Here is a 24679-nt window from a genome sequence, read left to right as displayed (position 1 = left end):
GCCGGGATGCTACAGGCGGCTTCCCGAGTCTCCTCCCCCCGCTCCCGCAGTCACTTCCTGCAGCTGTTTCCATCTGTGTCCGGTCGGACCGACTTTTCCGCCAGCCCCTCGCCTCCGGCGGCGAGCGCCCGGCTCGCGGAGGGGACGGCGCCGGGGCCGCGGGGCGCCAGGACCCTTCCCCGGCCCTGCCAGGGCGGCCGTAAGTGCCCGGCGCCGGCGGGAGCGGCCCGGGAAGGGCGCGCGGAGGCAGCTCAGGGGTGGGAGTGGGAGGCTGCGCCGGTGCCTGTTGTGCCCTGGCCCCTGCGGGTTGCAGGTGCGCTTCTTCGCATGTTAAAAAAAGCAGGCAGGTTTTTCTGGGTTTTTTTCACATGTCTATTTGCCCCATCGCCGCCCTGGCTTCTCTTGAATTGCAGCCGGTCCAAGGTAAGGGATGCGCAGGGTTTCCAAGCGGACCCGCAGGCTCGCCAACCTCCCGTGAAGACCTTTGGTAGAGAGTCAGGGTTTTGCACCGGTATTGCTGCGATGTGGGATGTAGCAAAACGCTCCCTGGCCTCTTGCCTTTGGGTGACCCCGCCTGTGCCTGTGCTGTTCGTGAGCACTGTCACCCAAGTTGCACGCGCGCTGTGTTTCCGCTTTGCTGCCTTGTGTTCAGTCGCATAACTTTACAAAGGCTTCACCTTTCAGGCATGGCCGCTGACCAAAGGCTAATTTATTGGGCAAGTCCCAGTGAAAAATGCTGCGCTCATTCTGGAGTTGTCAGCAATCCCTTGATTTCAGGATAATCTCGACTACGGTTAATTGGTGGGTTTCGAGGTGATTTGAGAGTCATTCTGGAGTATGAGGGGATTGAAAGGAAATCAACTTCTTTTTGAAACAAAAGATGGTGTTTTTTTGAACAGCTCCATCCCTGAAACCGCTGGAAGCAGGTGAAATTAGAATTATAGATAATTGATTTGAACTTTGTTTGGACCGATTTTAAAATTGCAGCCTGCACGCACACCAGGCATTTCACAAAAGGCTTTTCTTGCCGTGCTTGCAAAATCCGTGACCAAGGAAGACCATGCTGCATGTACATGCTTGACTAGCTTAGTTTTTTCCAGTTTAGGGCCCAGATCGTGCCTGGCACAGTTTAGAGCTGAATAAGGTATTGACAGTGGACACATGAAGACCTCTTCCCATGCAGCTCATGCAAAGGCTAGGTACAACTGTGGTCCCTGCAGACTGTGCAGTGTCTACTGCTTAGATATTATCCCAGGGCCACTCAGTCCTCCGAAAAGTGGGAAAGATGTGGGCTCACTTGCTTAAATCCTTCTGTGCTCTTCTGAGCAGCAAGACCAGCACATGGTAGGAAGCATACTTGCAGCCTGCAAGATGTGTAACAGTAGGCATGACGATGAGACCCAGTGGGCATTTGGGCACAATGCCCCAGTCACGCTGGAGACGAGTAGCTCTGTCTCCTTCCCTAGGTTGGACCTAAAAGCACACCTGCCTGTTTGTGGACTGAATGAGACGGGGCCCAGCAGGGCCCACCTGCCGCATTCATCACTCATCGTGTAACGCAAACATTTTACAACTCTTAACCGGCAGAGGAGGTGCACAGAAAACTTGATGCTTTTTTAAGGTCTGGAGATGGGCTCTGTTGTGGCCCTGGTGGAGTGAATATCCAGGACTCTCTGGACTGAAGACAACATTTGGGAGGTTCTTTTTCTTACATGCGTCTTTAAAACCAACTTTCCCATAAGTAGGCCATAAGTGGGAGTACATTGTGTTTACATTTATATTTTTTTGTATTCATTTATATTTAAGGCATCTTTTTATATTGCCAGATTGGTGTAAAGTGGATTCAGCATGAAGGAGACTCTAACCCACTGTGATTGCAATAGAGTAATACTAAAACTTTGCTGGCACATTCAGGTCACCTAAATGGGTATTTAATTTAGCTTTACAGTGCCAGATTATGGAACTGTTGCTCGTAGTGACTAGTGCCCTGTTCCAAAAGCAATCCAACTAAAATTAATGGGACTACCTATAGAGTATGATCTTATTTAGCATGAATAAGGATAGCAGAATCTGTGATTTTTTTGAACAGTGAATTTAGGGTAAGCTGTGCTACTGAGTAGAAAGAAATCATGCAGTACACTTAAGATACTTGCAGAGAGAAGGCAACTGATATAAAAAAATCAAAGAGCATTATTATCCCACTGACTTGTATATCTTAGTACTTTGCTGGGACAGAACGGAAGTGCTCAGCTCTGGCTGGTACCTGGGTATAGATTCACTAGGTGACTAGAACAATCCAGGGAGTAAGTGCAGAATAATAATAATAATAAAAAATAGATGCTGCACTTATACCTAAGGCCCAGAGGGATTACTCATGTGAATAACTACTCAGTAGTGTTGTTAAGGGGATCAGAATCTGACTTTGAAATTGTCCAGGAAAAGCGTAGGCTAGTATAGTTGATCACTGAAAAACCAAATATGAACATGTAATTGAAGTGTTGTGTAGTAAAGGGTGCAAGCAGAAGGGAGGAAGTAAGGCTGTTTGTGCTCCTGACTTTGAGTGCTTACGTTCTCTTAACAGACTTGAAGATGCGAGTATATTAAAGCCTAGCCACTGGGCTGAGAAGGGGAAAATTTATCAATAAATACTCTGATCTGTATGTTCTGAGAAAAAAACTTTATTCCTTGAGCAAAGCTTTCCTGAGCAGAGGCTTCAAAGCACGATTGATTTTTTGGGTTTTGCTGATCTGCACTGATATGGCTGCTTTTCATTTCCTAGTATCAGGTCTGCTGCAGACATTTAGTACAATCTGATGTTGTATTAAGGCATTCAGAGACTTGGACTGGCATTGTTTCACCAACTTCATTTTAATGCTAAAATTGAGTTATGGATGGCTTCTACCCTCAATATGATAATATTAAAAAAAGGCTAGTTTGGTAATCTAGTTCATTTTCAAGTGTTATGTTGATTGAAAATAATGGATTCTGGGGGAAATCCTGGCCTAGTCAGTAGAAGTCTTGCCATGGACTTTGATGGATTATGGATTTCCCTCCTAAGTTTACCTCAATGGGTCAGGATAGAGACAATCATATGATAGGCTTAATCTTTAGACCTTTTAAAAAATTATTTGGGTCATTTTTGTGGGGTACGTCAGCCACCTCTTCAGTGCTTTGTCAGCTCATCCCTTTTCTCATTGCATTGCAGGCTACAGGGATGGGGCTCAGTGGTTTCTTGTGATCTTCATAAAGATGCTAGGTTGTAGCTCAACTCCTGGTATTGTGCCAGCACTATTCTCTGTGTATGGAGCCCACTCTAATGTAATGGTGATCTGCAGGTGTTGAAACTGGTCTCTCTTCATTCAGTGTGAAAGCCAGCCAAGAATTTAATATGCAAATAATTTATGCAGGCATTTAATCGCTCAAGCTGGTGGTAGAAGATATTACTTGTCCTTGGTCTTAGTTCTCCATGAGGTTTCTGCCAGGTAAACTCTTCTGGATAGCGTGCAGTCAGTTTGGTTTAGATGGCTGCATCCAGTTGGCAGTTCCTTCAGTCAATTCAGGAACAGTTTAGGCCATAGACACCTGAACATGTTAACCTGTGAAAAATCAATCTGTGGATACAAGAGGCGACCCCTAGGTGCAGTGTCACCTGCCAGAATAGTGGTGCATTTACCCTTGGACCCTTGGAAAAGTTAGGGCAGTTTGCAGCCAAATGCAGCTTTTCAGTGCACAGTCTGCTCATTTGTGCACAGCTTCCACTGTATGAGATGGTCCAGGTTTATGACTTGAGCTTACCTCTTCATTTATGTGTGCATGGACATATTTGTGAGTGCCATAGTGTGGACCTAAAATACTCCCTCTCTGTCTTCTGACTGAGAGAGACTCGGGCTGTAAGTTATTTTCAACCTAACTTCTGACATCCCTTTGGGATACCCTGTGGCACAGAGCCTGTGATTATCGCCTTTCTTCATCTTGGTGACTGTGCTGCCATCAATGGTCCTCAGAATCGAAAGGTCCATGTTTTTTAAGCCTTCCTTGAGAAGCCATTTCTTGACACTGAAGTGCTTGTCAACTGCTGTCCAGTTTTCAAACCCCGCATATGGAGAACGATTGAGAAAGCTGCGAGTATTCAATTCAAGGATCACTTGGACTTACGTGGCATCCTGCATGGTTCTCCTTTTGACCCTCCTGGAGTTGAGATTGTACTTGTTTAAGGTCATGAGTGACCTCCTACCAATTGTAGACAAGGGTCATCTAGTCATTTGGTCAGGCTGGTTTTCTTTAATAGCTTTCTGTCTGACGGGCTTTAGACAACAAAAGAACATGGCTGGGATGTCTAGATCTGACATCATAGAAAATGAGAGCTGGAAGGGACCTCAGGAGGTGACATCTAGTTCAACCCCCTGCTCAAAGCTGGACCTTTCCCAACTATATCATCCCAACCAAGGCTCTGTCTAGCTGGCTCTTAAAAACCTCCAAGGATGAAGGGTCCACAACTTCTCTGGGTAATCTGTTCCAGTGTTTTACTACCCTCCTAGCAAGATGGTTTTTTTTCCTAATATCTAACCTAAACTTCCCTGGCTGCAACTTGAGCCCATTGCTCCTTGTTCTGTCATCTGTCACCACTGAGAACAGCCTAACTCCATCCTTTTTGCTACAAAATCCCCTCTGTTTTCTCTTGTCCAGACTAAATAAGCCCAATTCCCTCAGCTTCTCCTCATAAGCCATGTGCCCCAGCCCCTAACCATTGCCCTTTGCTGGACTCTCTCCAATTTGTCTACATCCAGTTATTGCTAAACGAGTCAGTTTATGGTGATGATATAGGATCTGAAAGGTGGTGTCCCTCAAAGTTCTCTCTTGTCACCCATGTAGTACTGAGGCCTTTGGCCAGATGATTTCTAAATTGCAAGTAGAGATGCAGATGCACATCTGTCACCCTGTAGACACCAGACATTTCTGGCCTGGGGGTATGTTTGATGCATCTTGCCAGCTGGATGCATTAAAAAGTCTTTGTCATCAATCCTGGGAACATGGAGATCTTGTTTCTGGGTAGAGTTCATCATGACAAAAAGTCTCCTTCTTGATGAGAGGATTTGATTAGAAGCAGGGCCATACCCTCTTCATACCCACTTATGGGTCACCAACCTGACGCACTGCATGTGATCAAAGCTTCTTTCTCATTTGCACTGCAGTTTGCATAGGTGACGCCTTTATTCATCCCAGTGTGACCTCACATTAGCAAACCCTGCCCTTGCATCCTGGAAGCTCAGTTGGGCACTTCTCTCTTACGAGGCCTAACAGCAGAGATGGTTTACCATTTGCCAGTTGTACAGATCTTTACTGTACCTATATTTGAGGCTTCTTCCTTGGGCTTGATCTTAATAAAGGTCTGTGCTCAGACACCACCAGCCCTGTTGAGATTTCCTCCATCCTGTCTGAAGCTAAAAGGAATTTAGCGAGTCCTGGGGCAGAGAATTCACCATGTAATCCATTAGCCCATCTTTTAGCTGCTTTTGAAATCATTTCCTCCTTCAAAGGTATCTTTGAGATTTAGAGCATACTCTGTCCTTTAGTTAGTCCTTTTCTACCCTGTTCCCTTTTTTCCCTCTTTATTTTCGGTCTTGTTCTCTCTGAATTTTGTTTCAGCTGTTAATTTAATGAGGCTCTTTTCTGTTTTTTATGATTTTATTTGAATTTAACTTGAGCAACTGTTTTATTGCTCACACGGCACCTTGACAGGAGAAAATGGCTTTGACAATAAAAGAAACTTCCCAAGGCTTGCGTCTTTATTTTTGGCATGTTTTCAGAGTGTGCACTTGTGTGTGCATGCCTTGTTGTAGCTTTCTTTATTTCTTATTTCTCTCATCAGAAATGCTCAGGAAACTCTAGAAATTTAATGCCTGCAATTTTTTATATTTTGAAAATATTTTTGGCTCCAACTCCACAACTGCTTCCTCATAGATTCAGGGATCTGCTTATAACAAGCCACTTGCAGGACTGGGACCTGACTCTCCAATCAATACCAAAAGACTTGTAGAGGTAAAATTTTGAACTGTCCTTAAGTGATTTAGGAGCTTAACAGTTCCATTGATTTTTTCCCACCCCCCAGTAAGACATGGACTCCTAAGGACTAAATTTTTTAAGGTATTTGGATGCCTCAAAAATACCTATAAGCAGGGTAGGTGCCTAATCCTATTGATTTCAATTGAAGTTAGGTACCCGATCAAGAAAATACTTTTGTAAGACCCAGTGGATGCCTTTCTGCATCTTTGGCTGCCTATACACATGCTTGGTAGTGTTCTAATTAGAACGCATCAGAGCAGATGCAGTTAATCAGGTCCGCTCTGTATTCTGAGTAGAACAGCGTGGCCTCGCCGTTATGTGTATTAAGCCCCCACGCATTTTAAAATAGCCATGGGGGTACTTTATTTAAACCTCATCAAATTTAGGCTTAGATTAAGTGTCCCATAACCATTTTTAAATGCGGAGACTTAATACACATGACGGTAAGCTGTTTTAAGTAGACGAGCTGCCTGGGAATTTCCCTCTCCCCCCTCCCGCCGACCTCTGAGCATGTGTATAAGCAAACTATGGTACCAAAATGCCTTTAGAAAATCTGGAATCTGAAAGTCTGTTCTGGTTGCTAAGTTACTTATGACAGGTTTACCTGAGGTATTGGCTATTTTCAAATGTAAACATGATTCATTGCATTTAAACTCCTTCTGCGTAAAGTATACATCTGGCAACCAGGGATTTAATTTTATCTTATAATGTGAAATGGGCCAGATATCAATTCCTGTTTATTGGCAAGTGAGTGCTAATATGATCTTAACAAAAGTGTCTCTGCCTTGATTCATAATCATGTTATTGCTTTGCATTTTCTTAGCAATGTTCATCTCGAGGTTTGTAAATCATGTTAGACGTAATTTACAAACGCTAATTAATTGAGCCTCTCCGAACTCCTTGTTGGAAATTTAAGGGGCTTCCTAAGAACTTGGATTAACTTTGAAATAAATTGAATAAGAATGAATATGGGGTAAGCTCCCAATACTAAAAAAAAAAAATTAAAATAGTTGATTATTGTGTAGTTTCAGATAGCAAAGATTATCCCATGTGACAGCAGCCACGCTGGGCAGAGATGCCAAGGAGCTAACTCTTAGCCCTTGTTCTAACCACTAGGTAGCATTGATGTGATGCACTTTCATTTTCCTTTTGGGAAAAGTCCATTTTGAAACACTGTCTTAAAGTTGGTATTTATGAGAGGTCTGTTTTGTGTTTGTTGTTCCCAACTTATACAATTGCTTCCAAATGAGGTTTGGTTTCGTTCATGGGACATCCGGTAACGGCACGTATAGTGACATACCTTTATTTCTTATGTGGTGGCTCATTTTTAGACTGTGTGCTCCTCAGGGCAGGCCTGCCCCTTCTAAAACATCTGGAAATGGTTACTTTCCTGGGCCCCAAAATTACAATTGTTTGTGTGTGGGAGCACTGTTTCAGTGAGCTCTGCACAGCTTCACAGTGAGCCGCTGCACAAAAAATGGTGGGCTCCAGGCCCAATATAGTAACAGGCATATGGGAGAAGGATATTTCCTTCTGGAAGCTGAAGCTTCATTTAGCTTATTGAGCAGATATTGCAAATTCTTCGGAGTCTCCTAAAATTTTCAGCGGGAGGCTCTAGCTTTGTTAACAGCTAAGCCTCAGATTTCAATTAGTTTCTCTTGGCATAAAACAGATTTGGGACCAGACTTACTGATGAGCTGCAGCAGCTTTGCCCTGCTCCAGTGAAGCATAAAGGTTGTAAACCTAGGTGAAGTGGGTTGATGGCTGCTATGCTTTGTGGAGGAACGGAAAGCAGCTGCTGTGGTGGTGGTGAGGCTGGTGCCTACTCATACAGGTTTGTACTGCTTATTTGAGCATCTCCGTCTTTCTGGTCTAGATCCGAAGAAGACTCTTCGTCCTTCAGCTGTACTATGCTAGCGGTCCTCCTGGCCAATGGTTGTTTTGCAGCAGGCAGGACTGCCTCCCCATTCTCGTCCTGAGAAGCCTTCAGCTCTTCCTATGTCAGTGGCCACCCGGCCAAGAGCCAGCTCGCCACTGTCCCCGCAGAAATCTCTTGGCCTGGGGCCCTCCTTGCAGCGCACGCAAGAGGACGAGCTTACAAAGGCAGTGGAGCAGGATCCTGTGCTGGAGGAACTATGTAAGCCCCTGTGCTGCAAACTTTGCAATGTCACTTTGAATTCAGCCCAGCAAGCCCAGGCTCATTACCAGGTAAGAGAGCAAAAGGCAACAGCTAGCCACACAGCTTGTTCCACGGGAAGCCTAGCAGCCTTTTCATGGGTGCTTTGTGATCGCAGAGATCCAGGCTGCCAGAAATGGGAAGTCCTGTGCCAGGACAGAGTTGCCAGATGTGGAGAGGGTGGGAGAAGGGGCACAGATCAAGACCCCCCTTTTGGTTTCCTTTCCAGAAGGGTCATTGGATTATGGTCGTTGCAGCTCTACAGGGTCCAATGTGGAGCTCTGAAGCATTTTTTTTACCTTGTTTGGAATTGAGGGTAGAGATGGTTCATCTTTTGTAAAAACATTGCTGTGAAATATTAAGTTTCGACCAAAACAACATTTCTTGTTTGGGTCGAAATGTTTTGAGTGTTTTGCAGAAATACTAGGTAGGAAAACCTGCACATTATTTTGACCAAAAAAATGATTTTCCAAACAGAAAAATATTTCGGATGTCATTTTTTCGTCACAAAACCCACGCTATTTTAAGGGGGAATTGGAAAGAGGGAAAAAAAAAGAAGAAGAAACTTCCTAGAAGCTTCTCTGGGAAAAATACTTGGTCCAGAAGAGAGCCACACGCATGATTACAGGGCAGGAGAACAGGCTGTATGATGAGAGGCTGAGAGCTATGGGACTCTTCAGCCTGGAAAAGCGCCAGGGAACCTGGTGGCCACCTATAAGTACATCGGGGTGTGCATCAGGATCTGGGGGAATGCCTGTTCACCAGAGCGCCCCAAGAGATGACAAGGTCAAACAGTCACAAACTTCTCCAAGACCATGTCAGGCTGAATTTCTTTACTGTCCGAGCCCACAAGGTCTGGAACAGACTGCCATCAGAGGTGGTGCAAGCACCTACTTTGGACTCCTTTAAAAGACATTTGCACATTTATCTTGCTGGGATCCTTTGACTCCAGCGGACTTCCTGCCCTTTGGGCGCGGGGGCTGGACTTGATGATCTTCCGAGTTTCCTTCCAGCCCTAATGTCTATGAAATCTATGAACTTACTTTGCTTAAGGCACTGATTCTCAATATTTTTATACTTGGGGCATTGCTTAATAGACTTGAGGCACCACTTAATAGATTCAAGGCATTCCTCAGAAAATGCCAGCTCATCCTTCTCATTTATTTTTTTGAGTACAGAAGGATATTACAGTAGACCCATTCTTCTGTTGCAAGAACTCAGAAAGATCATAACAGGTCAGACTTCTTTTTGCCACTATGGATTCCTCTCTGAAATCTCTGTATTTATCTTGTTTGGACGCTTAACGACACTACCTTGTGTGACACCCCATGGCACCCTTGAAGGGATCTCGAGGCACTCCATGGTTAAGGCCTTGAAAAGATGAGCTGTGAATGTAATTGTTTTAGGGAACTTCTGGGCTAAAGGAGATGTTTTGAATCATTTGCAGGATTGCCAATTCCAGATGTTTGTAAATCACATAGTAGACCCTCAAAATCATGGGATTGCTTAAAAAATCCTGAGATGAAACAAAATAATATTTTTGTTATTTGTATTTGACTTTAATTTTTTGAGCACTAGCATTCATACTTTCAAGCTTTTCTGTGCAACCATAATGACTAGAAAGGTAAGACATTGGAAATAAAAGCTGCAATTCTTGATTACCAGCTAAATCATGGAATGAGGACTTTTAAATAGAGCATCAAATATCCTGCCTGATACTTGCAATAAAATGTTGAGTTAGTAATTGTGGACCTGTTTCCACAACAGTTTTGGGCTATGCAGGAAAATGATAGGCTTGTTCTCTTCTTTGGGGTAATAAGGACTGTAGAAAAGTTATTCTTGCCTTAAATATACTTTCCCCCCTGCTCCACTTAACATTAAGTTGAATCACATAGGGTGTATCCAGATGTGCATGGATGTTTGGTTGCCTGGGGACAAGTAGTAGTGGTGCACCTTGCACCGCAGCTATTTGTCCCTGGGGAATGCCTGTGCCATGCTTTGGCACATGGCAGGTTACCCCAGGCCGGGTAGAGGAGGCTGGGGCCAGCGCAGGGCTGGCCCCAGCAGCCTTATCTGGGGGCCTCCTGATCCTGCTGGGCAGAGCCTGGCTGGCAGCTGCAGGGCAGCTCCGGGCGGCCCGGCTCCACGCTTCAGCGCATGCTGCCCAAGTGTGCACTGCTTTGTTTGTTTAGTTTTTTTCCCTCCTGGATATCTAGAGGTCAAAAAAAAAAATCTGCAGGCAAAAAAAAGAGCAGCTCACACTCGGACAGCGTGCCCTTGCAGCGCAGAAAGCACTGGGCTGTGCTGTATGTGGTGCCACAAACATGCCACATACTGCATGACCGTGCTCGTCTGGACGCGCCCTTAGATGTGTTGCTACTGACCACTAAGCTCTTGGTAACTCTTACATCAAGTGAAATAACACCTTTCTCCTGGACCAAACGCAACCAAGCGTATGACCCGATTCAGTTGAATGAATCTCGTCTGGGATCAGGACTCCCGTTACATGAAATGGAGTGTGTTAAATGGCAGCGAGTTTTTTGGCTGGCTTGGATTGGCTGGCTTTTCAACTCTGATGGATGTTACCTTTACTGTGGTTCATGGTATGGGTCACCAAATTTCATCCTTTTTCTCGTGTTTCAGGCTGGTGAGAACATCCTCGTGTGGAACACTCCACTGCTGGCAGTTTCTAGACATGATCATTTGAAGCTGATCATAGGGTTTGTCTGCTTGGGCATTACAGCTCATATAGACAACCTGACCTAGAGTTAAACTGGGTAGTTTTGGTACTGTTGGTAGTGTTGCCATGGTTGCACAGAGCTCAGCGTAGACTAACTGCTTGTGCATTGACTCGGCTTCTTGGGTGGATGCTGCAGCTTTCACTGAGTTGCCATATGGCTGTGGCTACATTGCTAACAGACCCAAGCTAATTTAAAGCAGCGACTAAAACGTGGGCATACCCATAGTCTTGAATTCTTTGCCCCTCCCATATCTATGTATCTATATATTATACACACACACTTTCTAGATATATATAGAAACCTCTCTCTCTCTCTCTCTGTCTAGATATAGATATAGACATATCTATATCTGTCTACACACACACACACACACACACACACACACACACACGAGGTTCCCATTCCACTTACTTCAGATATGTCAAAATACCAGGATGAACTATTATCTCGTCTAATTGGCTCCCTATTTTATTTCTTTGTTGTAAGTGTGTGCTGCCCTGTGTTTAGTTTCAAGAGGTTGTAAATGTGCTATCGGTAGCCTGGTCATGCGTTTTTGGAGTGTGTTTGTAGATTTTTTTTTTTTTTTTAATAGAACACGCACACATTATGCAAAAAACAAAAGACAAAGGGATGTGTTAATCGGATTAGACTCAATACAGCCCTTTTACTGCATTAGCTTTATGAAAGGGATTTTAAGAAGGTGCCCAATCCTGCCACCTTTGTCAGAGACATTGAGCACCATCCTCTCAGCCCTTCTCAGGATCGGACCCTTTATTGAAGCTGTTACTGTCACGACAGCATTTACATTTCAGCTCTGTAATTCAGTCTCATGCTGCTTGTTGCAGGTGGGACCAGAGTGGTTAATCACCCGCAGAGTGGTTAATTTGAGTTCTATTTCCAGGGGAAAAACCATAGTAAGAAACTTCGGAATTACTATGCTGCGAATAGTTGTCCAGCTTCTGCCAGAATGAGCAATTCAGTTGAGCCTGTCACACCTCAGATTGTCTCCCTTCCAGCTCAGGTAAGGCATGTGCATTAACCTCTATGAGAAGGGTACTTTGATATCACATCGCAGGGCAGGGCAGGTAAGGGTGCTGTTGGGATGGTGCATGCCTGTGACTTCCCTTTAAGCAACTGATACCAACCCCTCCTGAACACAGGGTACTGACCTCAGGGAAGCGGTGATCTAATTTTGAATGCTAAATCCCTCCCCCCCCCCCCCCCCCCCCCCCCCCCCAGTTCCTGGGTAATTCACACGTGCTGTTCATTATGGCAGTTTAAAGCCCTGGATAAACACAGTAATGTTGTAACATTGGATTCCTGTGTGTCTGGGTGCCATCCTCTGGCTACGTGGTAGGGCTGTGTGAAGCTTCGGTCGCCGATTCGATTTGGAGGAGGTTCGGCCCGATTTGGTGGCTTAATCTCCGAATCAAATCAGGAGACCTGTTAATCTCTCCAAACCGAATCGGAAGCCTCCAATTCGATTTGGAGAGATTCAGCGATTCGGCCACAGGCAGCTTTTCTATGGTCCTCGAGGTACATAGAAAAAACATATAAAGCTGTCTCTGTGGCCGAATTGTTGATTCTCCGAATCAGAATTGAATCTTCAGATTCAGATTTGGCGGAATCGAATCGGGACTGTGACCTGAATCAGCGAATCAAATCACTGTTCCCCGAATCGGGCTGAATCTGAATCGAATACTGCCCGCTTTGCACAGCCCTACTACATAGCTCTCTCCCATGCATCCAAGTGAAATTGAGCCAAGATGCCTATGTGAATGTGAAAGAGTTTAGTTTTCTACATCTAGCCATCTCCATGATGGTTGGCAGTCATCAAAGCTTCAGCCTTTAGCCTCAAAAGTAGAGGCTTCTGCCACTCACACTAAAGGAGGAGAGAGAACATTTTTGCCTGAACACAAGTAGCAGGTTATAACACCTGGGGCCATCCACTAGAGGGAGACCTGATCACATGCAAATAAAACCTCATCTGAAGCCTGCTGAAGCGGATGCAAGTCTAGTTAACTTCAAAGGGCCTTAGATCTGCTCCATCCCTTGTACATTATGCGTTATGCCACTTCTCGATTGCTGGAGTGCCTGGTTTGCCTAATTTGAGGAACTCTTCCACAGCAACAAGAAAGCCAAGCATGAGCCAAAGCATTCCTATTGTATCACGAATGCTGTGGGGTGATGGGTTTGTGTGTCTAGCAGCACATATCAAAACAGAGGCTGAAAGAACCACATTTTAGAAAATGTGACACTGACAATGTGGCTGATTGAAGCATCTTTTTGGGAAGCACCATGTCGTTAGTGACATACAGAAGGTCACTGCCCCATCAGTCTGCAGTCTAAGCAGAAAGACCATATGGCATCCAGTAGTGCATCAGGAGTTCATGTGCTGCTGTGGGGCAGGGCCATCCCTCCAGTCTTAGGCCCCCCCACTACAGAAAGGATGTGGACAAATTGGAGAGAGTCCAGTGGGGGGCAATGAAAACGGTTAGGGAGCTGGGGAACAGGACTTCTGAGGAGGGGCCCAGGGAACTGGGCTTATTTAGTCTAGAGAAGAGGAGACTGAGAGGGGTTTTAATAGCAGCCTTCAACTGCCTGAAGGGCGGTTCCACAGGGGATGGAGCTGGACTGGTCTCAGTGAGGGCAGATGACAGAACAAGGAGCAATAGGCACAAGTTGCAGCAAGGGAAGTTTAGGTTGGATAGTAGGAAAAACTTTCCCACTAGGAGGGTAGTAAAGCACTGGAACAGGTTACCCAGAGGGGTAGTGGACTCTGCATCTTTGGAGGTTTTTAAGACCCAGCTGGACAAAGCTTTGGCTGGGATGATGTATTTGGGGATGGTTCTGCTTTAAGCAGGGGGTTGGACTAGATGACCCCCTGAGGTCCCCGTCTAACCCTAATTTTCTATGACTCTATGAAATCTGCCTACAGGTCTCCCGCTATCATGGGAAGGTGGGAGAGGGGAAGTCAGATGTTTTGGCACCACTGTTGACTGTTTTCTCTGCAGCCTGAGAAGGGCTCTTAGGTGGGCGAGGTGTGCTGGAAGTGCAGAGTGCTGCAGACACAAGGAGGAAGCTGCTTTTATATTTTCAGCAGACATCCGTCTGTACTGTGAAATAACCTTTCTGTGCAGAGTGGGAAATCAGGAGCAGTTAAGCCATGACTGTGAGGAAGCTGGAAGGGAGAGCAGGAAGCTCTGGAGCCAGTGTACTGGTGCAGGTTACTTTAGCTTTTAGGAAATCTGCAGACCCTCCACAGTTCCTTGCTGGTGCCCTGGAATGATTTGGGGAGCAGTGTGTAGAGACCCTTGTTGGGTGCTAACCCTAGCTTTTCCACTGGCTTGCTCGGTGAGGTCACCATTAGGTTCAGCATGGCCCTGTTCTGTCAAAGCATAAGCCCTGTTCATATGATGCTTTCCCTTCCTTTGCTGCTAGATGGGCTCTTCTAAACCGGGCGGCCGAGTGATCCTGGCCACGGAGAACGATTACTGCAAGCTTTGCGATGCCTCGTTCAGTTCCCCAGCTGTGGCCCAGGCTCACTACCAAGGAAAGAATCATGCCAAGAGGCTCCGTCTGGCAGAAGCGCAGAATAACTCATTCTCGTAGGTATTGCTCAACCTTTACCTGAGGCCGGTCAGAACGTGTGTGGCTGTGACGTTGGCAGTCTCTGTTAATACATCGCAAAGGGATTTAAAACAGAGCTGTGTGTGTTTGTTTCACCTTCAGGGAGACGTCAGATGTGGGCAAGCGGCGGGCACGGAAAGAAGGGAACGAGTATAAGATGATGCAGAATAGAAGAAATGTGTACACAGTTCAGAACAACACAGGTACCCCATGTGCACTTGCATCACAACTCACATGGCCACTACCACAGAATGAATGCTGCCTGTACATGTGCTGGTTGGCGTTGTAATTAGTACACATTGGAGCAGCCTTGATTAATCTGCAGCATCGCCACAGCATCAAGTGCATTAAGCCCCTGTGTGTTTTTTAAAATGGCTGCAGGGGCACTTTAACTAAACCTTGTTGAATGAGGTTTAGATAAAGCATCCTCCAGCCATTTTTAAACGCATGGAGGTTTAATACATGTGACGGTGGGGTGTTTTAATTGGAGTAGCTACCCAGGAACCACTAATTAGCCCCTTCTACCTCCCTTCCTACTCCCAACCTCCAAGCACGTGTATAGGTCGCCATAGATTTTTAGTTTCTCCTATATCCAGCTTCCACTTGTCCTTGTAGAGGAGGTTAGAGAGCCAGTCGTAGTGCTTCCATTCTGTACTGGTCTTGACCTCAGCATAAGGGACTATGCAGCAGTGGAGTAGTAGAGCTACACACAGCCATGGCATCCCAGTATACCCCCAGCACATCTCTTTCTCTGCTGGAATGCCCTCCATGCTGATACCAAGGTGCAGGTGCTGATACCAAGGTGCAGGCAGCAAGCATGGGAGCTGTCTGAGAAGCTCTCGGTTGGCCAGCTACAGCCAGCATCCAGCTTTTTCATATAACTTGAGAGATGCAACAGTGCCAGGCTGGAATAGGAGATCTGGCCCACTGTCTATTAAGCACTTGGAAGGTTTAAGGGGAAAGTCAGTGTATAATCCTATTATCAAAACACAGACCAGATGATCTCACTCAAGGCTACCAACTGGCCTTAGTAAATGAGGACTAATAGACTGAGAGCTAGCTTTGACCTCATCCTCTTGGGTTTGAATTGCAGGCTCTCTGCCTATAGACATGGCCCTGCTCACGTACCTCTGATGCAGCACATTATCTATTTCCCATGGGATTATCATGCATAATTGTCTCTCTGAAAAAATGACTCTTGGGGTAGGCCTGGGGGTGTGAAGGCAGGGAGCAGTGGAGACCATTCCCTTTCATCTACATATCCCTGCAGGTATGAATTTCTTCTGGGTCCACTGTGTGGTTTCTGCTTCTACCAGTGCTGCTTAGGGAAGAGAAGGCAGTAGAGGCCTTGGTTGTTCATGCAGGCAGATATTAAAGGACCCTTCCTATGGACTCCCAAGCTTCTCTGGTGGGGAAGGAAAAGACTCCTAGGACTCTTTGGCTGAGAGGCCTTTGTAAGGGAAAATTATGTGGAGGACCTCCCTGAGATTTCCCTTTGATCCTTGTTTCTCACTGCAGGGCAGGCAGCCTCTGGAAAAACTGCCAGGCCCATGGGTTATGCATAGGAATGTATTAAAACAGCGTTTCTCAACCCATGGGTTGCGACCCAAAAGTGGGTCGCAAGAACATTGTAAAGGGTCATGGGGAGGTCCCAGGGAATTGGAGCCTGCACAGGGAAACCATGCAACACTGGCAGCCTGGATGGAGCTGGCATGTAGCTGGAAGCTTGGTGAGCAGGCAGCATTGAGAGCAGCCCCAGGAGTTGGAGGAAGGGAGGGAGGAGGCCGGATGCAGCAGCCAGAGGAGTGGGGAGAGAGAGAGAGACTGTGTGGGCCGGGGTCAGGGAGTTGTGGGTCATGGATAGTGGCAAGCTGATAATTATGCTAATGGGACCCAGTGTGAAAAAGGTTGAGTACCACTGCATTAGAAAGCCGGGCTCAGTGGGTCCATGAGCCTAGGTCTAAGGATGGTGTCAAAAAAGTCAAAGGCCTGTGCAAGAGAGACAGTGCGCCCTCCAGTCCAGCATAGCTAAGGCACCTTATTTTCTATAGCCAGTGGCGCACAAGGGAGGGGTGTGGATAGCATCACATCTGGATGCTTTTTATTCCACAGCCCCAGTGACACGGGTTATGCATTTCCAGCTGGATCTACTTTGGAGTGGTGTTCAGCATTAAGTGCCAAGCAGGGCTGAGGTCTCTGGACTGGTGGAAAACACTGCTGCCCTTTAAGTGCCCAGGAAGGGTAGAAGGGGTGCAGACCAAACTGAACAACCCCATCTGTATTATTGTAACAGCAGTGGCTGAGCAGGCAGCCGTTCTCGGCCTAGGGTGGGACAGAGGGTTGCAGTCGCTGCTCCCGCAGCAGAGTCTTCTGCCATCGCTCAGTCCTTTTACCTGAGCTCTGGGCAGATAGGGCTGCTCTCAGGGGGGATGGGAGGGAATTCACAAAGAAAAAGTGAATCACAGCGTGGAGGCTTTGTCTAGCTCTCATGGACCCCACCTGTCTGCTTGGTTTTGCTCCTCTTAGCAGGGGAAGTTGTCAGGTTTGTCAGCCTGTTCCTGAGTTCAGTTTCTCAGATAGTAACTTAATTTGCCATCTGCCCTGCTCTATTGCTGCTTTAAGGGATGGCAATCTTGTGCCCTCTTTTCTTGGCAAGGGGCCCAGCTTTTTTACTCCTATGGTACCACATCAACCTGCAATGATGCTCACACTGCCTAGTATGATAAAGGCTAGCCAGCCTCCAAGGCCATCTGTGCTTAATGTCACTTTCTCAGGTGTTTCAGACATGGATTTTGCACAAACCCAGGACAAAGAAGGGTTGTTTTCTTGCTTTGGTGATGCAGAAGAGCACCTAGATGTCATGTAAAATCCTATATAAAGAACTTTTGGTCTAGGAACAGGCAGAAATGCTGAGCTGGGGCTGCTTTGCCCGACCATCAGTGTCCCCAGAAGTTCTCCCAGTTCAAAGGAGCCTGCACCCAGTGCAGAGAAAGCCCTAACAGTGACGCAGAAACATCTAGGGCAGCGTTTCTCAACCCATGGGTCGTCACCCAAAAGCAGGTCACAAGGTATATGAAAGGGTCACGAGCAAACTTTAAAAATGGATCAGCAAACCTAAGGGAGAAAATGTGGGAAACTGTGGCTTTTCCCTTGTAGGCTAGCAGAGCTCCAGCCTGCGAGAGGCTATGCCCCTCTCCCCTATGCCCCATACACCCACCCCTGTCCCACACACTAGGGTGGGAGGGGGGCCTGGGGGGCAGCAGGGCAGGAGTGAGGAGCGCTGGGTCAGGACTGCCCATCAATGTTTATAAATGGGTCCTGGTACAAAAACAGGTGAGAACCATTGCTCTAGGGCATGGCAAAGCAGGGACAGGGGAAGCCTTCTGTGGGTAGATGGGGTATGTTGATAGCAGACTGGAAGTAGAAAAAGGTAGTTCAGGGACACAAGGAGAAGTAGCCAAGGCAGATCTGAGTTCTGATGATTCCCAGCACGGCATGCGCAGGAAGAAGGATTCCTATAGCTGCTTGAGTTTGTCCCTGGACCCTGCCCAAACAAGGGGAGAGTCAGCCCCTTAGTTTTGTATCAGACCATTTAGAGTAGTGTGTGGCCCAAGTTTTTTGTGTTTTCATTGCTATTTATCATGTAATAAGCACTCATTAGCTAAAACATATTCCCCTGGTATGGCATAGCTTAATCTGATCTTTTTGGAATGATGTTGGTTAATGAGAGAACACTTTTTTTTTTTTTTTAAATAATTCCTTGTAATATCTTCTTATCATAATGGCTTTTAATTAAGAAATCAGGAGGTTATTCTGATCAGAAAGCTGCCTCTCCTGCTGAAATAGGCTTCAGTGATGCAGGATGTTTTGCAGAAGTCCTCGGTGACTTAGGCTCTTAAATCCCATTTCCAAAAGTGACCTAGGCACTTAGGAGCCTGGGCCCCATTGACTTAAATGGGAGTTAGGCACCCAGCCATCAAAAATATCCTCGGGTACCTTTGTAAAGCCCATTTTGAGCAGTTAATCACTTCTGAAAATGGGCTTTTAGCTCTTAAGTCACTTAAAGCTACAGGACAGCTTTTACCCAGAGTTGCTTTTGAGCATTTTACTCATAATCCTTAGCTCTTGTCTACACTGCCTCTGTGCTGCACCTAGGAGTGTTGCCGAGAAGCCCACGTGCCCTTGTGTGCGAAACCCTAGAAATGAGGCCGTGTAGCTGCATTGAGCGTATGGCAATAAGTTACAGGGTAGGAGTGGGCACTCGTGGCAGCTTGAATGCAAGGCCCGCTTCATGGTGGCGCTCCCAGGTGTGGCATGGAAGCAGTGCCAACGGGCCCTGTGAAATGCTAGCCTCCCTCGCTCAGAGATGAACGGACTCTTTGTCTCTGCAGGTCCCTACTTCAACCCCCGTTCGCGCCAGCGCATCCCTCGTGACCTCGCCATGTGCGTCACCCCGAGCGGCCAGTTCTACTGCTCCATGTGTAACGCGGGGGCCAGCGAGGAGATGGAGTTCCGGCAACATTTAGAAAGCAAACAGCACAAAAGCAAGGTGTCGGAACAGCGGTATAGGAGCGAGATGGAGAACCTTGGCTACGTACAGTGACATGCCGGCCCCGGCAGTAGTTTGCAGATAGAGCAGCTTGTCTCACCTGCTGTTTGCCACATGCCCTGCTTTGTGCTCCATTTGATAGGAGTCTGCTCTCTAGCTGTACATGTAACACCTGCAAACGTAATGGTATGGTTAGGTTTCTTTTATATCCTAGTTGGCAGGAGTGTGCTCTGCAGGACACCAAGTGTTTTTAATGTTCGTTTGCTAGTTCTCTAAGGCTCTTTGTTGCATTGAGAGGGGGACAGGGACCCCTGTTTTCCTCAGCGCCCTTTTGCATGAGTGTGCAAAGCCCAAGAAGCACTAGGTCTGCTGTGGTTCTCCCGCGTGGGCAGGGCAGGTGAGAAGGCTGCACCCTTTGTCACGTGCCTGGAGTTGTGCACCACAGCATTTCTCAACAGTAAGTGGTTCCTGGACAGCTTGGAGGTGAGGCAGTAATGGGGCCTGCAGATATGTGGCCTAGCTGCATTCCTTATCTAAAATTCCCTGTGAAGGGAAGTGTAAGAGGCTGCAGCCCCTGGTATAGCTTATAGCATGTTCTTACTGCACTCTGCTCTTGCAGGGGCTGTCAAGAGGTGGTACATACATTGTCTGCAGGGGTGGGTTTTGTTTGCCTCGCCCTCACGTACACCAGTCAGACCTCAAAGCTACTGAGGATTTTACTCTCGGATTTGAAATAGGAGAGTAGTTGATCTGCCACATCAACAGAGATTTTTTTCCGCCATTGGCCAGCTACCAGTGAGGAAGGATTCGGGTCTTCTGTTGGTGACAGACTTTGCCATGCGGGAGCCACTGGGTTCATTATGCACCTGGGTGAAAATCACCCACAGGAGGAGGGGGGCTTGGGGCCCAGAAAGCAAAGAAGCTAATCAGAAAAGAGTTTATCTAATTAGAGTGACATTTCCTGGCAAAGAGGTTGCTGCTCTGGCCCCACATAGGGCAGCAGTAGAGGGTGCAATGGAAATGGTTTGGGGAGCAGCCATGGGCCCCGTACATCTTATTAGATTGATGCAGAGGCTGAAAGGTGGAGAAGAGGGCATTAGCTGCAGACAGCCAGGGTATCCACAGCTAAATTTCCTGGAGTTTGGAGAATAGATTTCAGCCGCCTCCGCTTCTAGTTGTTCACTGACATTAAGCCTGAGTGACATTATACAGTTGACATGAAATTCACCTCTGGAGTAGAACTACTTGTGTTGGGCATATTTTTTTCTCTTTCTTCCACCCCCAATGTCAGACTTGGCTTTCCTTTATCTTCCTTTCCTGTGAACATCAGCATCTTCAGGTTTGCCTACATGTGAAGGTTAATTCAGAATAAGGCAGGATGTCAATTCGCAGCCGTTCCTGAGCTAGCTCCATGTTTGACGGCTCTTATTTGGGAAAAAGAGTATCTGCACATGCTGTGAATCAGGAGTGGTTAATTGTGAATGACTCTCCTGTGTAGGCAAGCCAAGAAAGGCTTTTATTTTAAGTTTAGTAATGCTGGGGAAGGTATAATGAAGAAGGTTATGTCTGTGCCAGGCTGCCATTCTCTTCCCTGACACTTGTGGTGAATTTGCTTATGCCAGTCATGCTTTATAGCATTCATAAAAGACAGACTGCATTGGTTTCAGGGTCAGCACGTACTGTGCATATTTTGCTGTTCTGGGTCTGATTCAGAGCTGCATCACTCCTTTGATTTGAGTGGCAGGGGCCATGGAGGGTGTGAAGGGTACCTCATACCTTGCTCTCTGCTCCTAGAAGGCAGCAGGTCAAATTCAAACCTGATGTAATTCCACTGACTTCAGTGAAACATCACCAGGGATGAATTTGGCTCACTGTGCACCATGTTGCGGACAGCCTTTTTGTCATCAACCGTATCCATTTCTTGTTGCCTGCGTTCTGGCTTTAAAAACAGAGTGTTTCTGTACATCTATTTTGTTCACAACACAAAAGCTTATAGCACTTGCACGTTCAGAAGTAAAAGCTGTCCCCTCACAAGCTGAGGAACATGCCAGCTACGTTGACATCCTGTATGCGACTATACTCCATGAGGAGGAGAATCAAAGTGGCCATCTCCTGTTCCTTTCTGGTTAATGTTATAACGTGGTAACAGATGTCCTTGTGTACAGGGCCTACCCCTGGTCCTCTGTGCTAAGTCGCAGTAAGCAGATTTTGCACAGGGGACCTTGCTGAGTGGGAGCGGACAGGATCCCAGGAATCGGAGCACAGAGCTGCTTTTGCAGCACATGCATCTGCTCTCCCCGTGCTTGTGACTAGGCCCCTGTCATGCCCTATTTCCAACCTTTTTCAGAGAAAGCAACTCCCTTGGGTGACCTCTTTTCAACCCGTTCCCCATGCATACAGTGACACCAAGGCTTCACCCCTACACGAGGGTGTCGGGCAGTAGATGAAACTTAACCCTGTTGCCTCCCCACAACAATTGCTGCACTGTGGCGAACTGCCCATTTACTATAGATGAAAGCCCAGTATGTCCATTGCTCATTAGGCTGCAATGCTTCATAAAGTGAGAGTGGGGGCAGCCCTGTGTTGGTATGTTGTCTAGCCCAGAGCTTGGGGCCAAAGAGGAATTTTTCCTTATAGGATATTGTCTAGTTTCAAATGTCCACTACCTCCTTGGGAGTTTTCCCTTCTAGCCCAAATCCCAGCAGTTCCCTTACATCCATCCAGTTTTCTGTATCGGGACACAGGAATGAGTGTTGTGATCCTGAGAAGTCCAATACCCCCACCTTTCTTCTGCCCCTGCTGCTTCCTTGTGTGATGTAGGGACTGGGACTCAGCAACAGCAGCAGGCATGACAAGTCTCCCAGACAGGAAGCAAGGCAGCCCTAACTGGGAGGAAGCGAGGCATACTGGGACACTCTTGTTCTCTGCAAGGGTCCTGATGTGGCCTTTCCCAGAAGCAACCAAAGACTGCCTCCCCAACTACAGCACCCCATAGTGGTTCCCCCTTAACCCAGAAAATGGCTAGTCACAAAGTTATAAAACACTCCCACCTTTCTAATAGATTAAGGGTTGAAACCAGCCCAAAATAGGTAGGATTCTGACTATAGTTTATTAAACTAATTATGTATATAGGGATTCAGAATGCTTGAGGGGAAACTCATCCTGGTATAGCTACACTCAGAAATGGGCAGAGCCTGAAAGTAAAATTACAGGCATGGTACCTTATAGACCCCTGCAAAACTTTGATTAGTTTATTTCTTGGGTTAACCGCCACCCCCCACCCCCCCCACCCCCCTACAATAAGGGCTTTTGTGAAGCTGTCACATTGGCCAGTAGATTAATGACCTTTGCTGCTAAGAAAAAATAATCAGTGTGTTTGTATTTATTTTACTGTGCTGACCACTAGCAGTCTTGTGGCTATATACGGCTTTATCCTATGGGTTGTTTTTGTTTAACTAGAAAGACCTACGTCGCACTTTGCTCTTGAATCAGAATAAGTATTTATTATATCTGTGAACATGTTTCCCCCCATTCCCTCCCCACATATTTATTTTTTTTTCCCTTGACACACAAAATAAAACCAATCCTTTGTTTTCATGTCAAAATTTGGGATTTGCCTTCAGCTCACTCTTAAATCTTCAGTTCACTGATACTTTAAACACATACATGGCTTTCATACCAGTTATGAACATTTATTTTAAGGCAACCAGTTTATTTTAAGGAAACCAGTACTTGGGATCCATACAATTTATCTGGAATAAGAAAGAGGTCCTATTTTGTTTGTATAAAGCATTAGATATTAAATTGCATTATGTATTAACAAGCAAATGTATTATCTTTATCACTTGATATGGGGCTCTGTGTGGCTGACGGTAACCTTACTGAAAATCTGAAGTAGCCTTCTAACTTTGGGGGAGTTACTCTGGGATTATACCCAGGTTAACATGAGTAACATTTTCTCCACAAGGTTTTATTTTTTTATTACATGCACACTATAGGGCATTATATGCAGATGTGATTCCTAAGCACTGATGTATATTTTGGCTTACTCACATACGCTTGATAACATGCAAGAAATCCTGCAGTCATATTACTCAGGCAAAGCTCCTGTTGATTGAAAGGGAATGTTACCTAAGTAAGAATGAATGACATGTCTCTCTTCTTAATATATCATATTAGCTGTTTCCAGACAAAGCAGGCTGCTAACTATCATGTCTGTCAATCCTACCTTTGATTACAACTCTCTATGCTGGTTTTGCTTTGTTGAGAATGTTTCCTTTGCTCAGTAAGTACTTGGTCCTACTCCAATTCAGACTGGTGGGGAAGATCTCACGGACTTCAGTGGAGCAAAATCAAGACCTGCGACATTTCAGGAATTCTTCCATGCTGATGTCTTGTCATGTATATGTTTTTTATGTTTGTATATACAAGGATGCTCTGGATGAGGAAGATATATCTATGAATGTTCAAGATGGCTCCAGAAGAGCTATTATGACAACTGGGAAAATCCATGCGTTCCCAGGAATAAATTAGCACAGGGGACTGAACAATCCTGGACTCAATCCAGCTCTCATTCAAGTTGATGCCTAAACTCCCTTTGACTTTGCTGGGTCAGGGTTGAGTGTGGTCTGCATAAAATTGGAAGTAAAAATAAAATCTGCGTTCAGATAATGTGGGGTTAGACATTAGCCTCAGGAATCCTTTTCTGGCTATGAGAAAAAAACCATGGAGGTTTTATGTATGGACTACATATATGTATCTGTATATGGAATAAGACATATGCAGCAAAAGGCAGAATTACAGACATTTCAAAGATGAAACACAAAATACTGTTTGTGGATAGATAATCTGTTTTCAGTCCATGCTGAAAGAGGAATTGATTAAGTTTGCTTCCTGCATCTGTCTAGCGGCATCATTTGCAAATGCTTTGAATGTACTTCATCTGGAGCCTTCTTGTCAGATTGGTTTTGTACATTTGTCCTTCTTTTTTTTTTTATTGTACTAAATCCCGCAAGGGAATAGTCAATGGAAATGAACCTTTTCTTCACTACACAATAAATCATCTTGCTCTCACCATTCTGCCACTTTGGTATTTTGCTTTTGCTATTGTGGGTAAGGAGGCTAAAATGTGCATGCCTCTAAACGGGTTTCAGCCTGGCAGAGGAATTACAAGCGATTTGAGACTGACTGTTGAATTAGTGCACATCAAAGGCCTGACTATCTATGGCACTGATTCCCTTCTGATGGATGCTGAATGGTTTTGTCTGCTAGGTCTGGTTCTGTTGTGGGTCCTCCCATCCAGCCTCTTTGGCTTCAGAAGCAGTTGATGGTGTTCAGCATCTTGCAGGATGGTGCTGACTTAAAAATGGCATTTAAAGGCCTGGTTTTTGGGAACTGGCTTATAGGCATAGATATATGTATTATACGGGGTCAATATGGGCAGCAGGAGTTATATGGATTTCTAAAGAGCTTGGGGGACGCACATGTAGCTTCTCCTGGCTCTGAAAGCAGACTGGCTGT

At 46.0% G+C, this 24679-nt stretch overlaps 1 protein-coding gene across 2 annotated transcripts; it reads left to right on the top strand.

Moving 5' to 3' along the window:
• The first annotated feature begins 53 nt into the window (after positions 1-53).
• On the top strand, positions 54-24235 carry ZMAT3 (zinc finger matrin-type 3). 2 transcript variants are annotated; one of them, XM_090050668.1, is made up of 7 exons: positions 67-199; positions 5962-6039; positions 7940-8271; positions 11882-12001; positions 14422-14588; positions 14713-14813; positions 19002-24235. In XM_090050668.1, the coding sequence occupies exons 3-7, from the start codon at positions 7996-7998 to the stop codon at positions 19211-19213; spliced, it is 876 nt and encodes a 291-aa protein (XP_089906794.1). In that variant the 5' UTR covers positions 67-199; positions 5962-6039; positions 7940-7995; the 3' UTR covers positions 19214-24235. The 2 variants fall into 2 exon arrangements, with proteins under 2 accessions (XP_089906793.1, XP_089906794.1); XM_090050667.1 differs by lacking the exon at positions 5962-6039 and having other exon boundaries at positions 54-199.
• Positions 24236-24679: the final 444 nt, after the last annotated feature.

The sequence above is a fragment of the Crocodylus siamensis genome, chromosome 6 (genome assembly GCF_052110815.1).
Source record: "Crocodylus siamensis isolate JL-2025a chromosome 6, ASM5211081v1, whole genome shotgun sequence".
Taxonomy (NCBI): Eukaryota; Metazoa; Chordata; order Crocodylia; family Crocodylidae; genus Crocodylus; species Crocodylus siamensis.
Note: the sequence above shows the minus strand (reverse complement) of the source record. Positions and strands in the feature narration are given on the sequence as shown.